At 38.3% G+C, this 14,467-nt stretch overlaps 1 protein-coding gene across 1 annotated transcript; it reads left to right on the top strand.

Moving 5' to 3' along the window:
- Positions 1–2,424: 2,424 nt before the first annotated feature.
- LOC138651189 (carcinoembryonic antigen-related cell adhesion molecule 16-like) lies at positions 2,425–13,793 on the top strand. Its single transcript, XM_069741222.1, has 8 exons — positions 2,425–2,495; positions 6,499–6,855; positions 8,363–8,611; positions 8,947–9,237; positions 10,667–10,763; positions 11,660–11,709; positions 13,134–13,166; positions 13,395–13,793. Coding segments are annotated over exons 1-6 (1,017 nt in total). The 5' UTR covers positions 2,425–2,473; the 3' UTR covers positions 11,661–11,709; positions 13,134–13,166; positions 13,395–13,793.
- The last annotated feature ends 674 nt before the right edge of the window (positions 13,794–14,467 follow it).

The raw sequence follows: 14,467 nt of genomic DNA, 5'->3' as shown, positions 1-14,467 counted from the left end.
ACCTCGTCTTTTTCAAGAATACAACAAATAACAGACTTTTTCACTAAACGTGTCAAAGGGTCACTTTTAGCTTCATCTGGGGAGGCGGAATCACAAAGGCACAGGTTAAGGGTAGACAGAGCATTGGCACAGAAAACTGGAAGGCACAGAAAACTGCAAGTACTTGGACTATAAGGTATGTGGGATGGAAGACAAATGAGAGGCAGTACACACTGGAAGCTACAGAACGAGGGGGGCAGATGTAAACAAAAATGTCAGGTTTGACGCAGCACACAGATGAAGGTAGCAGGATCAACAGCAGATTATAGCTTAATGTGAACAGTATCTAATAACAGTTAGTAATGCTTACTGCAAATGATGGGTTAACCAGCAGGTCTGAGGGTAGATTATAGCTTAATGTGAACAGTATCTAATAACAGTTAGTAATGCTTACTGCAAATGATGGGTTAACCAGCAGGTCTGAGGGTAGATTATAGCTTAATGTGAACAGTATCTAATAACAGTTAGTAATGCTTACTGCAAATGATGGGTTAACCAGCAGGTCTGAGGGTAGATTATAGCTTAATGTAAACAGTATCTAATAACAGTTTGAAATGCTTATTGCAAATGATGGGTTAACCAGCAGGTCTGAGGGTAGATTATAGCTTAATGTAAACAGTATCTAATAACAGTTTATAATGCTTACTGCAAGTGATGGATTAGCCAGCAGGTCTGAGGGTAGATTATAGCTTAATGTAAACAGTATCTAAAAACAGTTTGTAATGCTTATTGCAAATGATGGGTTAACCAGCATGTCTGAGGGTAGATTATAGCTTAATATAAACAGTATCTAGTAACAGTTTGTAATGCTTATTGCAAATGATGGATTAACCAGCAGGTCTGAGGGTAGATTATAGCTAAATGTAAACAGTATCTAATAACAGTTTATAATGCTTACTGCAAATGATGGCTTAACCATCAGGTCTGAAGGTAGATTATAGCTTAATGTAAACAGTATCTAATAACAGTTTATAATGCTTACTGCAAACGATGGATTAGCCAGCAGGTCTGAGGGTAGATTATAGCTTAATGTAAACAGTATCTAAAAACAGTTTGTAATGCTTATTGCAAATGATGGGTTAACCAGCATGTCTGAGGGTAGATTATAGCTTAATAAAAAACAGTATCTAATAACAGTTTGTAATGCTTATTGCAAATGATGGATTAACCAGCAGGTCTGAGGGTAGATTATAGCTTAATGTAAACAGTATCTAAAAACAGTTTGTAATGCTTATTGCAAATGATGGGTTAATCAGCAGGTCTGAAGGTTTGCAGAAATCAAAGTAGTTTTCAAAGATGAATGCAATGTAATTAAACAGTCTATAAGAAGCAGCTCAAAAAGGTTACAACAAATGATGGGTTATCCGGAACTTTGAGGATTATTGAATGAACATTGTAGGAGTCACAGGAATCTGAGGCAACAGAAGACACTGGATGGTGTCAAACAGCAATTGAACACTGGGCATTTTGTAAGACCTGATGTGAATCACAGCAAAACTCGACAGCCATAGAGGAATGGATTGAAGCTTGGCCCTGAAGACAAGACAGGAGCGTAAGAGTCACTGTGAAGGGAACAGGGTCAGCTGGGACATCGCCTATTGTGATTGGTGGATCTTGTGTTATTAGCTGAGTATAGAGGTGTTAACTGTTATTGTAAATCCTGCTTCTACTGATAAGGAACCTGCTGAAAATGCTTCCTGAAACAATAGGAAGTACCAGTCTAAAAAGTCATAAAAATACAAGATTGCTAATTTTTCTTTTTAATAACAATTGTGATATGAAAAAATAAGCATTGCCATTTAAAAAAAAAAGATCTCACACAAAACCTCATTTATGCAATATGTAATTTTCTGATGATAGCTCAACTTTCACTTTAAGGCGAAATGCAAACAGCATCTTTTGTAGGAGGATTCTGCCTGGCACTGCAAAAGCACCCCAAAAAACGAACAGAATGCCTAGCAATGTCAAAATGAGATTGCCGTGCACATGTTCCTTCTTATGTCCCTTCTCTTAAAAGCTTCAGAGTTTGGAAATCTTGGAAGTGGTTGAAAAAAGGGACATGCTTATTCTTACGTTGGCTTCTACTAGGAAGCCTACTACTCGCTATACTTCATAGTATAGAGTAAAGGAAGCTCATGGTGGAACAACTGCAAAGCCGGAGGAGTTTTCATGAATCGAGTTTGCCCGAGAAAGTTCTGTGGCTGCACAGCCATCATAAAGGTGCCATATGCACATAGCCCAAGTCTGAGAAATTCAAACTTTTACCACTACACTTATATGTCAGGCCGCCTATACAAGACGTTAAATAAGCAAAATGTTTGTTGTTTGCTTAATCACACTTGCTCAATAAAAGAGCCAAGATTTGTCTCTTACCACAACTTCCTTAGTTCAGCATATATCGGCAGGAGAGTAGCAGAATAATCCAACATCAGCTATGAGGGGGCTGGTAATGACAGGTAAGAAACATAAAATGCTATATTTCTAAAATCAATGATAATTAGTAAGTGACTGTTCTGCCACTGGCTACATATCTTTATAAAAAATAATTATGTGTGCCATCTAAGAAATGCTAAACATGTTCTGTATGTTATGTGAGTGTTTGGTGTCAAGTGGGTGCAAAATTTTGTTTAGAGCACGAAAATTGTAATTTTTTTTGCATCTCATTAATTATCAAATATTCAAGATGAACTGGTGCATATGCGATCTCGGAGGCTTCTCCTTCCACCATTATTTATTGTACATTGATCACACTCACCAACAACAGAGAAAATTGTGTTAAAATACAGCTGCAAAGTTTACTGTGTCTTCTTCTCTGTAATGACCAGTAAGATCTGCATGGTGATCACAGGAGACATTGCTGGATTCTCGGGACGGGAGGTGAGGGAAATGTAATCCCTTTCACTGCACAAGACCAATCGGAACTTAATCATAAAGATACTTAAATGCCTTAGACCAACAAGGACTTTAGCATTATCCAATTTACTATGTATTTGACAATTCTATTCAGTCATTCTATTCACACAGTATTGGCCACGATTTTTGCGAAAAATATACACTAGGCGTCTTTGAATATTGAATAAGGCTATGGATTTGTATCGTATCGTTATTATTTGTTCACTTATTGGTTGATCAGTTGAAGCATTGGAAAAGTTGTAAATGATTAAGGTTTTCTTTGCTTGTTGTTTTCTATCAAACTAACCTTGGGAATCACTGCATCTGATCGCTTCCACTATTTGGAATGAATATTTACATTAGCTAATAGAAAGGGTACCCATCCGGAACCTCAACTCTTTGACGTGTGTGAATATAACCTTATCCGGCATTCTAAATCTGTTAAATTTAAATTATAATGCTGATCAAACTGGAAGGATGTCTAGTTATAACTACTAGGGTTGAGCGACTCTTCTTTTTATAGGATCGGGTCGGGTTTCAAAAGTCGGGTCGAGTGAAATCGGCCGATCCAATAGAAAGTCGGGGTCGTGGTCGGCCGAAACACGAAACCCAATGCAGTGCATTGGGTTTCTAATGGTTCCCAGGGTCTGAAGGAGAGGAAACTCTCCTTCAGGCCCTGGGATCCATATTTAAGTGTAAAATAAAGAATCAAAATAAAAAATATTGATATACTTACCCTCGGACGCGCCCTGGTTCTCACCGGCAGCCTTCCTTCCTAAGAATGGGCGTCATGCGACCAATCACAAGCCGCGACATCATCTAAGGTCCTTCAGGCGCTGATTCTTAGGAAGGAAGGCTGAGGGTTAGAACCAGGGCGCGTCCGAGGGTGAGTATATACCTATTAGGAATATACTCACCCTCGGACGCGCCCTCGGACGCTTCCTTCCTAAGAATTAGCGCCTGAAGGACATTAGATGACGTCGCGGCTTGTGATTGGTCGCGTGACCGCCCATGTGACCGCTTACGCGACCAATCACAAGCCGCGATGTCATTGAAGGCCCTTCAGGCGCTAATTCTTAGGAAGGAAGGCTGCCGGTGAGAACCAGGGCGCATCCGAGGGTGAGTATATCAATATTTTTTTTTTTATTCTTTATTTTACACTTAAATATGAATTCCGATACCGATTCCTGATATCTTAAACATATCGGAACTCGGTATCGGAATTCCGATTCCAGATCAGAAGATCGCCGACCTCATGGCCGACCCCACACAGGGGTCGGGTCGGGTTTCATGAAACCCGACTTTGCCAAAAGTCGGCGACTTCTGAATCTGGCCGACCCGTTTCACTCAACCCTAATAACTACCTAAGCTAGTAATAGCTGAGCTGAATAAGATCAATTCACATGCAAATTTAATTTGCCTCAAATTTTACAAATAATTTTAATTCTGCTAAATTTGAATTTTTTTTGCTGTTTTCTTTGTGCAAATTCGGTAAAATTCTAGCTATAAGGCCATCATTTGGTGAATTGTGAAGAGCCAGGAAAGAGGTTGAACAAAAAAAAGTAATGCTCACCTCTCTGCTCACTAGTCCCATGAATGCCATAGTCTTCCGTCTGGTCCTCCACGCCGCATGGCCTCTTCTTTCCTCCTTTCTCGGCCACGTTACGTAGACTTTGGACATCTTCATTCTGCGCCAAGGTTTTCAGCACCAAGAAAACTTCAGACATCACGGCACAAGTTATTACATTATGACATGCATTGCCCAAGGTCTAAACAGTCCCTTGATTGGACGTCACCTTTGAGGACTAATTGGGACTGGAAGCCATGACATAGAGTAAAGATGCCTGAAGAGGACATCATGTGCCAGAGTCGAGAAGAACGAAGAGGTTGGATGGAGTAGAGGACCAAACGGTGGACACTGACAGGACAGGAGTGCAAAAAATAATATATTTTTCTTTTTTATACACCCATTTTTATTATGCTTTGGAGTCCAGAGATTTGATGCAAATCAAATTTCCTTGCCAAATTCAGACAATCTTCAGAAATTAAATCTCGGTAGATTCCTTCATGTCTAGTTTTTAGTGATGTTTTCTGCAGCAAATAAACATTTGCTGAGAGTCAAATTTAACCCCAGAAACTACACATATATGCATGTAGCTCTTTTAAAAATAAGTCCATCAGTACCTTTACATGGCCAGTCCATTCCTTTATTACTGATAAATCAGCATTTGAATCAATATGCAAATAAGGCTGAAGTGCTTTTGGTGCATGGAAGCTCTTCCCATGTCCCTGTCACTCCAACTCTATTCCTTGCCCAGTGCTGCTTTCTCTGGCTTGTTTGAAAGCTCATTTGCTATGTTACGTAAAGCAAAGGAGCGCTCAGTCAAAGAGTAGAGGGCAGTGCTACGTGGGGCTTGGTAAGAGCTTACAGTTATCCAAAGCTCTTCAAATGCTCAACATCATTAATCTCTTTCTGACATCGGGCGTAATAATACGCCAATGTCGGACACCCTCCCTTTGATGTGGGCTCCGGCAGTGAGCCTCATCTTTTCTGGCACATGTCAGCTGTTTTGAACAGCTGACATGCAGCTAACAGCCACTGGAGGAATCGTGATCCTCCCTCAGCTCTTAGCCCATTAAATGCCGTTGTCAAACTCTGACAGCAGTATTTAACAAGCGCTTCCAGCAAGCGTGCCAGAAATCCTGCCCATCGGTGACCACCGTCACATGATTGCAAGTCACCGATGGGTTGGGATGACAACCGGAGGTCTCCTGCAGACCTCTATGTTGGTCACTGCCGGATTGCTATAAGCGGCGCCCAGTGGTCGGCGCTCGTAGCAAGTGAGTAATTCTGCTACATACAGGCGATCTGATCATCGCCTGTATGTAGCAGAGCCGATCGGGTTATGGCAGCTTCTAGTCTTCCATGGAGACTATTGAAGCTTGCCAAAAGTAAAAAAAAGTTCTTAAAAATATAAAAAAATACTAAAAGTATTAAAGTTCAAATCACTCCCCTTTCGTCCCATTCAAAATAAAACAATAAAAAAATGAAACGTACACATATTTGGTATCGCCGAATTCAGAATCACCCGATCTTATCACTAAAGGAAAGGATTAACCTGATCGCTAAATGGTCTAGTAAGAAAAAAGGTAAAAACGCCAGAATTACTTTTTTTTTGTCGCCACAACGTTGCATTAAAATGCAATAACGGGCGATAAAAAGATTGTATCTACACCAAAATGGTATCATTAAAAACGTCAGCTCGGCACGCAAACAATAAGCCCTCACCCAACTCGAGATCACGAAAATTGGAGATGCTATGGGTATCGGAAAATGGCGCAATTATTTTTTTAACAAAGTCTCGAATTGCTCGTTTTTTCAATTTCACCGCATTTGGAATTATTTTCCAGTTTTCCAGTATGTGATATCGTAAAACCAATGGTGTTGTGCAAAAGTAAAACTGGTCCTGCAAATAACAAGCCCTCACGTGGCAATATTGACGGAAAAATAAAAAAGTTATGGCTCTGGGAAGTTCATAAATAAATTGATGAACTCTTCTAATTTAGTTCTCCTTGTCTTCATGATGGATGTGACCAGTGGACAGATCAGTATCCGGCCGATCCCTCTGTATCCGGTTATTAATGGATCTGTCACCCTGAGCGTTACTGGGATTACTGAGAAACTTCATAGGTACAACTGGTATAAAGGACCAAATAAAAATGATGAGTATGAAATCCTGAAACATATTAACAGTGCCAAAAGGCCATTAAGGTTTGGACCTTTGTACAATGACAGGTTCATAGCTTTCGATAATGGATCATTACAGATCAATAATCTTCAAATCACAGATGTTGGAAATTATATAGTGAGATTACGGGGAGTGAATTTATCAGAAAAGCTACAGGTGATCCTGACTGTCTATGGTGAGTTTATTTTCTAATTCTTGGACACTGTAGTAGACCATCATAATAGCTGGCTCTTGCACGTGTGTGCCATGGTCAGTATGACACCCACAATTAATGTCTACTATTATCTTCAATATTGGAACTTTGGACCTTTTAGAGCCCTTTGAGACCGAAAAAGGTAAAAACCTACATAGTAGCTCCATGGACGTTCCGTGTACTCACAGACAACCCCTCCAAAGTTTTAAAGTTATCGAGGTGTCGTCTTAATTAATTTCCAGATTTTTTTTGATAATTGTTTTATTTGCCCATACATACCATCAACGTAACCTTTGAACAGATAAAAGTGGGCAGTAGTGACAGTGAGCTTCCTGACCAGAGAACCAGATTTAAAAATTAGAATTTTTATAGAATTTTAAAAAATGTTACTTTACCAAATTTTGCATGTTGAACTAGGCACAATGTAAAATTGGCTGCATAGCAGAATAAAACATTTTTTTTTCTTCTCCCTGAAGAAGACATATTAGCAATAAAACTATTTAACACCTAATGAGTTAGCTTTTTTAAATCCAAGTTGGTGTTATCAAAGTTTAGACTGGGGTGTGTACTTCTTCCACCTGTATGGACTTTACCTTTACCATAAGCAGGTAGCAACATAGCAGAAACATAACATGCCCCAACCATAGCTTAGGTTTCACAGCGTGAGATATAATAATGCAGCTCTGATTTTCTGGTCTAACCTTCTTCGTGATTAGGAAGTACAGCTGGGTTTAGCTGTGTCACATTACAAAACCTTCTATCAGCTTTTCACGTCTCATAGTACTCTCAGCTTCCTGTAATACCCCTCTTCCTGCACTGCCTGTCCAGAGAGGAGTCACACTAATGTCTGTTGTGTTCAAGCAACTTTTGAGCACAAGAGACATAAGTGTTATTACTGATACAGATCTGGAGAGTCAGTGTAAGGGAAAGGGCAGTACAGCAGTGCTGACGGTGCTAGGAAAGGAGGAGAGCTGATAGAAGGGTTTGTAATGTGACACAACTAAACTTAGCTGTGCTATCTTTAGAGTGACCTTATCTCAAAGATGTGATTCATCTGCACTCTAATCTCCCAGCACTTTCTAATTATTCAGGAGGTTAGACCAGGAGATCAGAACTGTATCATTACATCTCTAACACTAAGAAACCTAAGTGTGTTCTTTTTTTGTCAAGTTGCTACCTACTTATCATTGAACAACTCATACAGGAATATACCCCAGTGAAAACCTATATCTTATCACAACTTGAACTCAAACTTTAAGTCATTGAGTGCCAAATTTGCCAATTTGTCTGCAATTGAAAGGCAAACTAAAAAAAACTAAAAACTTTTTATTCTGCTCTTTTGCCACTATTATATCATGTATCCAGTTCAACATGAAAAATTTGGTGAAAGGTCCTCTTCAAACTTAGCTTTTACAAAGGTATTATTTTTTTTCTAAATAAGAATTTTGATATCTGTTATACGCCCCCTATGTTTTTTTTCCATTTACAGAGCCAGTCACTAAGCCCCAAATTACAGCATCCATCACCCAACCCAAAGAAACTGACCAACTCAACCTAAACTGTGACACCTCAGCTGCTGCAAAGATAACATGGACCAGGAATGGAGCCAAATTATCTGGAGATAGCAAGACTCTCAACATCTCCAGTGTAAAACGAGGAGACGCAGGAGAATACCGGTGTGAAGCGGGGAACGGTATCAGTAGCAGTACCAGTGATCTGTATATAGTGACTGTGGCCTGTGAGTAATAAGGTTGCACTGGTGTGATCATCACTCCCATTTTGTGCCTTTGATGGCATTCTGATTAATCTGCTATTATATATATGATGGTCTAATGACTTTGCAAACTTTATTAGTTGAAAGTTTCTTAAAAAAATAATACAAAAATAAAACATTACAATCACTAGAGGTAGGAAATGAGTAAAGAATCAGATTCAATTTAAAAAAAAACACTGATTGTTCGCCATCTGAGATGTCAATGGAGGAAAATGGTGCTGGAATCATTAGCGTTTGGTAAAAATGGTTTCATGTCTATGGGCTGTTTCCCTTATTGCAGCTACTTTTTTGTTTTGCAGATGGCCCCGATAAGGCACAAATAGAGAGCACATTAAATGTGAGTCCTGGTTCTTCCATTACATTGACATGTTCTGCTGATTCTTCCCCATCTCCGAAATACCAGTGGAAACGCAATGGCGCCGTATTAGCGGAAACGTCAAGCAGATATGATATTAGTAATGCTGCACCTGAGGATGAAGGACTGTACACATGTGTTTTGAGGAACCCGGTGACTGTCCGCACTGCTGCTGCCTATGTGTATGTGAATGTGACGGCAGGTAATGGTATAAAGAAATTGGATAATAACACAGGTATGCAAATTTATGATTTTTTCTTTTAATTCAATGACTTATTCTTATCTTGTATTTTTACCCATCAAGTTCGGATTTTGCCGAAAATGAACGTGAAATTACATACAAACGAGATGAACAAGAAAAATCTTTATCATAGCCAAAAATGTACATATTATATATATAAAAAAAAATTATTGAACATTCATTCTGCAACTGTATTGGAAATTAGTTCTTGTGATTTTTCCTTTTCTCCTCAAAGCTTCTCTTGATACCTTTTCTCTTGGAGAAGGCCTGCGGATCTTCTCTGTGAAGCATCGTGTTCACATTCCATCTACCTTGGTAATGAAGGTCCATCTCCTGATTAAATATTTCTCCTGGCTCTTTGCTAACAGCACCAAAGCTTTCAGGAGAGTAGTCCAAACGGGAAGCCGGGTTGAGAAAATATTCTCTTCCAAAGCAGCCAATCGCAGCACAACGTCCATTAATTTTTAACCAATCTAATGACACCAAAATCATCCACCAAAGGACGTGCAAAAGGGTCAAAGTATGGTACAATAAAAAAGCCTATGGAGTCAGTATTTGTGAAAAAAACTGTACCTGATGGAATTTTTTTCGATATTTTTTCTGAGTTCGGTTATCGAAAGTATATAAAAATCATTGGCCAATGATTAAGGCGCACGTTCTTGCGTTGAAACGCGTATGATTTTAATGTCTGGACTATGAATTAATTGTTTTAATGTTATTTGAAGCTATGGATTAAAGAAAATGGATTTTATGGACATACAGAGCTGGACTTATTTCTCTCAAGTATATAAAAAATCACCTCTTACTTTTCCAACAATTTCACCCTTGCAAAGCTTTAGTGGATTATTTATTAGCTTTATTCTGGTTACAGATGGCTGAAATATGATGGCCTTTTAATATCTGTATTATGGCTTCAAGACCTAATCAATGTTCCCTTTCCCTTTGGCTCTTCTGAATCTAATCATCATAAAACCTTGGGAACATTAACATGAACAAGACACTTCATTTCAAATGCTAAGCTGTGAGATGTGGCTTCTTCTCACTATGCAAATTCAACACAAGATGGCTGCTGCATTCCCTGCCTTTGCTTTTATACAGGCTGTGATAGTACCGCATGATTAGCTTTCCTATAATATATGATACAATAGCTGCGAGACATTATGGGCGAAGTCTGGGTTGTGAAGTTATATAAGTTGCCTCTGGCTCATGCAGTCTTTTGCTTTGCGTAAAATGTCGGCTGTCATTTTAGTTAATTCACATGAAGCAAATTGCAAGATATTCGAATTTGTTGGGTAAAAAGTTGGAAAATTTTGCAAAAATTAGCTTTTCGTGTGTATCAATTCACTCCTCTGTAATTATTCTGAATATTACTATTATTAATAGCAGTAGAATTGTTATTTGTTTTGTTTGTTTTTATTTCTAGAATTCGTAAATTATAGATTTACGCTTGGACATGCCTTTGCAATAATCTTGGGAGCTCTAGTAATTATTTTCGGGATTGTCGGGAAAGAGGAGAAATGGTAAGAAAAAAAATAGGGCACATTTAATAAAGGAATGAACAAGAAAAAATTAAATGCAATACCCCTTTAATAAAGACCATACAAATTAGCATAGTCCACTTCTCTGGAACCATGCTACATTTTTCAACAGAAGAACGTCAGGCTGCTTGTTTCACATGCTACTGTGAACAGCCTGCCTTACCTAAATGTGCTCCCATGGCTACAGCACCTCCAGACTTCTCATCGGGGATGACATTGGTCGGTGATTATAGATCAACTGCCAGCAGCGGATCTTGATGACTTAACCAAGTGCATTCAGTGCGGCAGAACTTTCTTCAAACAGCCATTAATAACCTCATTGATAGCAACCAAGGCTGTAAGGGTGCGGAATTATTCAAGAGGTGCTCATACTTCACACTAAATAAACAGATAGGTTTGGGAGGTTTTTAAAATTTTGCTACCATTATTCCGTTATTTGAAAATCAGTAACAGGAAAAGTCATGGAATTATGCAAATCACAAGATGGATTCATCCTGTGATTTATGCAGTTCCATGACTTTTCCTTGTTGTTCTAATTTCAAAAGTTGAATAGGGTACTGTATATGGCTGCGGATAATCGGATAGTAACTATTCGTCACTGCTGTGCTATCATACACACACACTATCTATATGAAGATTCACCACAACATTGCTGCTGCCTTCCCTGCCTCTACTTTTATACAGGCTATTATAATATCTCCTGATTGGTTTGCTATACTAAATTATGTGATAGTTGCAATACTATATTTGGAAATCCATAAAACATCACATTTGATTTGCCTCAAATTGATTCATTCAACTTTAATAATTTATAAAGGAAAATAAATGGATGCTTAAAAATATGTTTTTTTTTAATATCTCTCATGATCCATCCACAGAGTTATTGGAGAGCAGACAGGATAGAATTGATGGCTATTATAATGTGGAGGTAAGTGATGATTTTCTATGTTTACTTTTGTTTTTGTGGCAGCATGGCGGCTCATTGGTTAGCACTGTTGCTTTGTAGCGCTGGGATCCTGGGTTTAAATCCCACCAATGATAACATCTGCATATGTGATCTCCCCGTGTTTGCATGAGTTTCCTGTGGGTTCTTTTGGTTTCCTCCCACACGCCAAAGACATACTGATAGGGAATTTAGATTGTGAGCCCCATTGATGACAGTGATGATAATGTTATAATGTCTGTAAAAACGCTGTGGAATATGATAGTGCTATATCAGAAAAGCATAATTAATGATAATAATAAATAATATAAAGTGTTCTAACCACAATACAAACAGATTATTAACAACTATTTATTGATAACTCACATTTCTCCTGTATTCCATATGAGAAGAACAAAATGAGAAAATGCCCTGTGTGGTAGATCAGCTCACTCAGCAGTACACGGAGGTAGACACGGAAACACTGTCTCTTTAAGAACTTGCTTTGGTTTATTATAGGCAGCAATAAACCAAGGTGAAGTAAAACAAATACAGCCCTCTGGGCAAAACAGGAGAACAAAATGAAATGGTAGCACAAAGCACAGTCCTTTTGAGAGCGGGGTTCCTCCAGCTCACCTCTAGCACAACACACATGGTTCAGGGTGGTTGCAGCACAACAACGTCTCTGGAGTGTTCCTCCCCAGACACTGAACACCTACTGCCTCTGGAGGCCAGCTACTTAAGCCCCAGACCAAAATCTGAAGTGGAGATAAGGTGGACATCCTCCCACCCGCTCTATGTATGTCCACATAAAACTCAGCCCCTTTTTACAAATTAGCTGATAACCACTCACTGCACCAGTGACTTTGTTACACTTGCAAATAATAAATAGTATGCATGAAAATAATATAGGGTACTTGATTAACTTATTTTTATCAAAAAAACATAAAAGTAATCCCACCACGTCAAGGTGTCCCTATTCGAGTAGTTTCAGTTAGAAGGATGAAAGAGAAGAGCTCCATCAAGTTCAAATCATTACATGTACATAACACCAGTTCATCCAGAGAAAAATAAAAATCATCAAAATAGACCAATGTGCCACGAAGTGAAAAAAATTCTTCCTGATCCCCAGACCAACGGTATACATTACTAAAAGTAATGCAGCACTAGCTTTTTGAAATTTTATCAGAACCTTATCTATCTCGGATACTTTAGCTAACAGAGCTGAATTAATGTCCAATTTTTGAAGAGTATCTTTATGGTCGTCTTGACAGATGTCCAATTTATTTTCTTTGGCACCGCAAAACAACGACATTGAAAATCCATGTAACGTCACAGAACTAGCTATGTACTTTTGATGTGTTCCACAGATTCCCATTAAAATAATCCTACACCTTTATATAATTTCTATTTTGGCTTTACTTTTGCAGGAAACAAAACCAGCCGCAGAATCCTTATATATGGTGAGTAGAAAAACTGCCTAGATAAGCTGTAAAAAAATATATGTATCAGTTCATGTATTTTCTTTCCTCAATTTCAGCATTTTATGTAATTGAAATTGTATATCTCCTGAAAAAGTTTTTTGTTGGGTCCTAAAGTCCTAAATTTAATGTAACGTTTGACTGGTCATTTATTTCACGTTGCGTATCAGATCACTTTTTTCTACAATGAAGAATGTGTTTATCTTGTAGGGTTTGCAAAGAGGTACTGAGAACATTTACACAGAGCTTCATTCGACCTCAATGATGACCTCAACCGAAACTGAACACTGACTGGAGTTCACCTGAATCTCCATCCTGTTTCCCAAGTCACACTTATGGACCAGGGAATTAGGAAGTCAAGATGTATTCTCATTAGTGGTCATTCTGAGCTTAACTTTAGCTCAAAGTATACAGCGTAGTTCCGAGAATTTTTATTACTCATTTAAAAGGGTTGTCTGGAGTTTGATACTAAATACCCTGTTCAATCAGCAGTTATCTTCTCTGGCAATTGAGTGTCAAAAATGTATGGAACAGGAACAATGTACTACTCTGGAACACTGCACTTTATCTCACGTTAATCTCATTTGCAGATTAAAAAGCCAAGATATTATCTGAACTCTTATGCTACTTAAATAGTAAAAATGGTCCAAAAATTATCTCTTTTTTGGGGGACAGATGTCTGCCTTACTGTGGTTTATACAATCAGTGAAGATGAAAGACAATATCATTCTTCAAATATGGATAATTTGTGTAATATCAATGGCATTTCTTTTGCTGAATGAAAAAAACAATCACTTTTTTCCCAAGTTGTCCAAAAATTATCCCTTATTTAAGAGAGCCAAAAGTATTAGGCTGATTTCAAAGTGAATAAGTGGAAAAGTAAAATGTAAAGTTGGCAATTTAGATCAGTGTGCCGCATCAGAAGTGCACAGGTAAATGTCTCAATATAGTGTAATAATTTGTTAGTAGATTTTTGGTTAAAGCAGATTAATTCACCCAACTTTATAAGGGCAAAATAAGAAATACTACGAGATAGGATCAAAGCCTAAAAATGCTGCAACTGCCCACAGTACAGCTGTGAGGTGTACGGTTGCTAAATTGTAATATTAAATAAGCATGCGGAAAATATAGTATATTTATTTAAAACATACACTATTATCCTAAATCCCAACAAATAACACAATCCAGAATGCTATGTTGGTTGATAGAGACATGCAGTGGCATAACTAGAATCTTACGCGCCCTTTGCAAGATATGGACCAGGGCCTCCATCATAATCATTT

Source organism: Ranitomeya imitator, chromosome 10 (assembly GCF_032444005.1).
Source record: "Ranitomeya imitator isolate aRanImi1 chromosome 10, aRanImi1.pri, whole genome shotgun sequence".
NCBI classification, from domain to species: Eukaryota; Metazoa; Chordata; class Amphibia; order Anura; family Dendrobatidae; genus Ranitomeya; species Ranitomeya imitator.
This window is presented reverse-complemented; position numbering and strand designations above follow the sequence as displayed.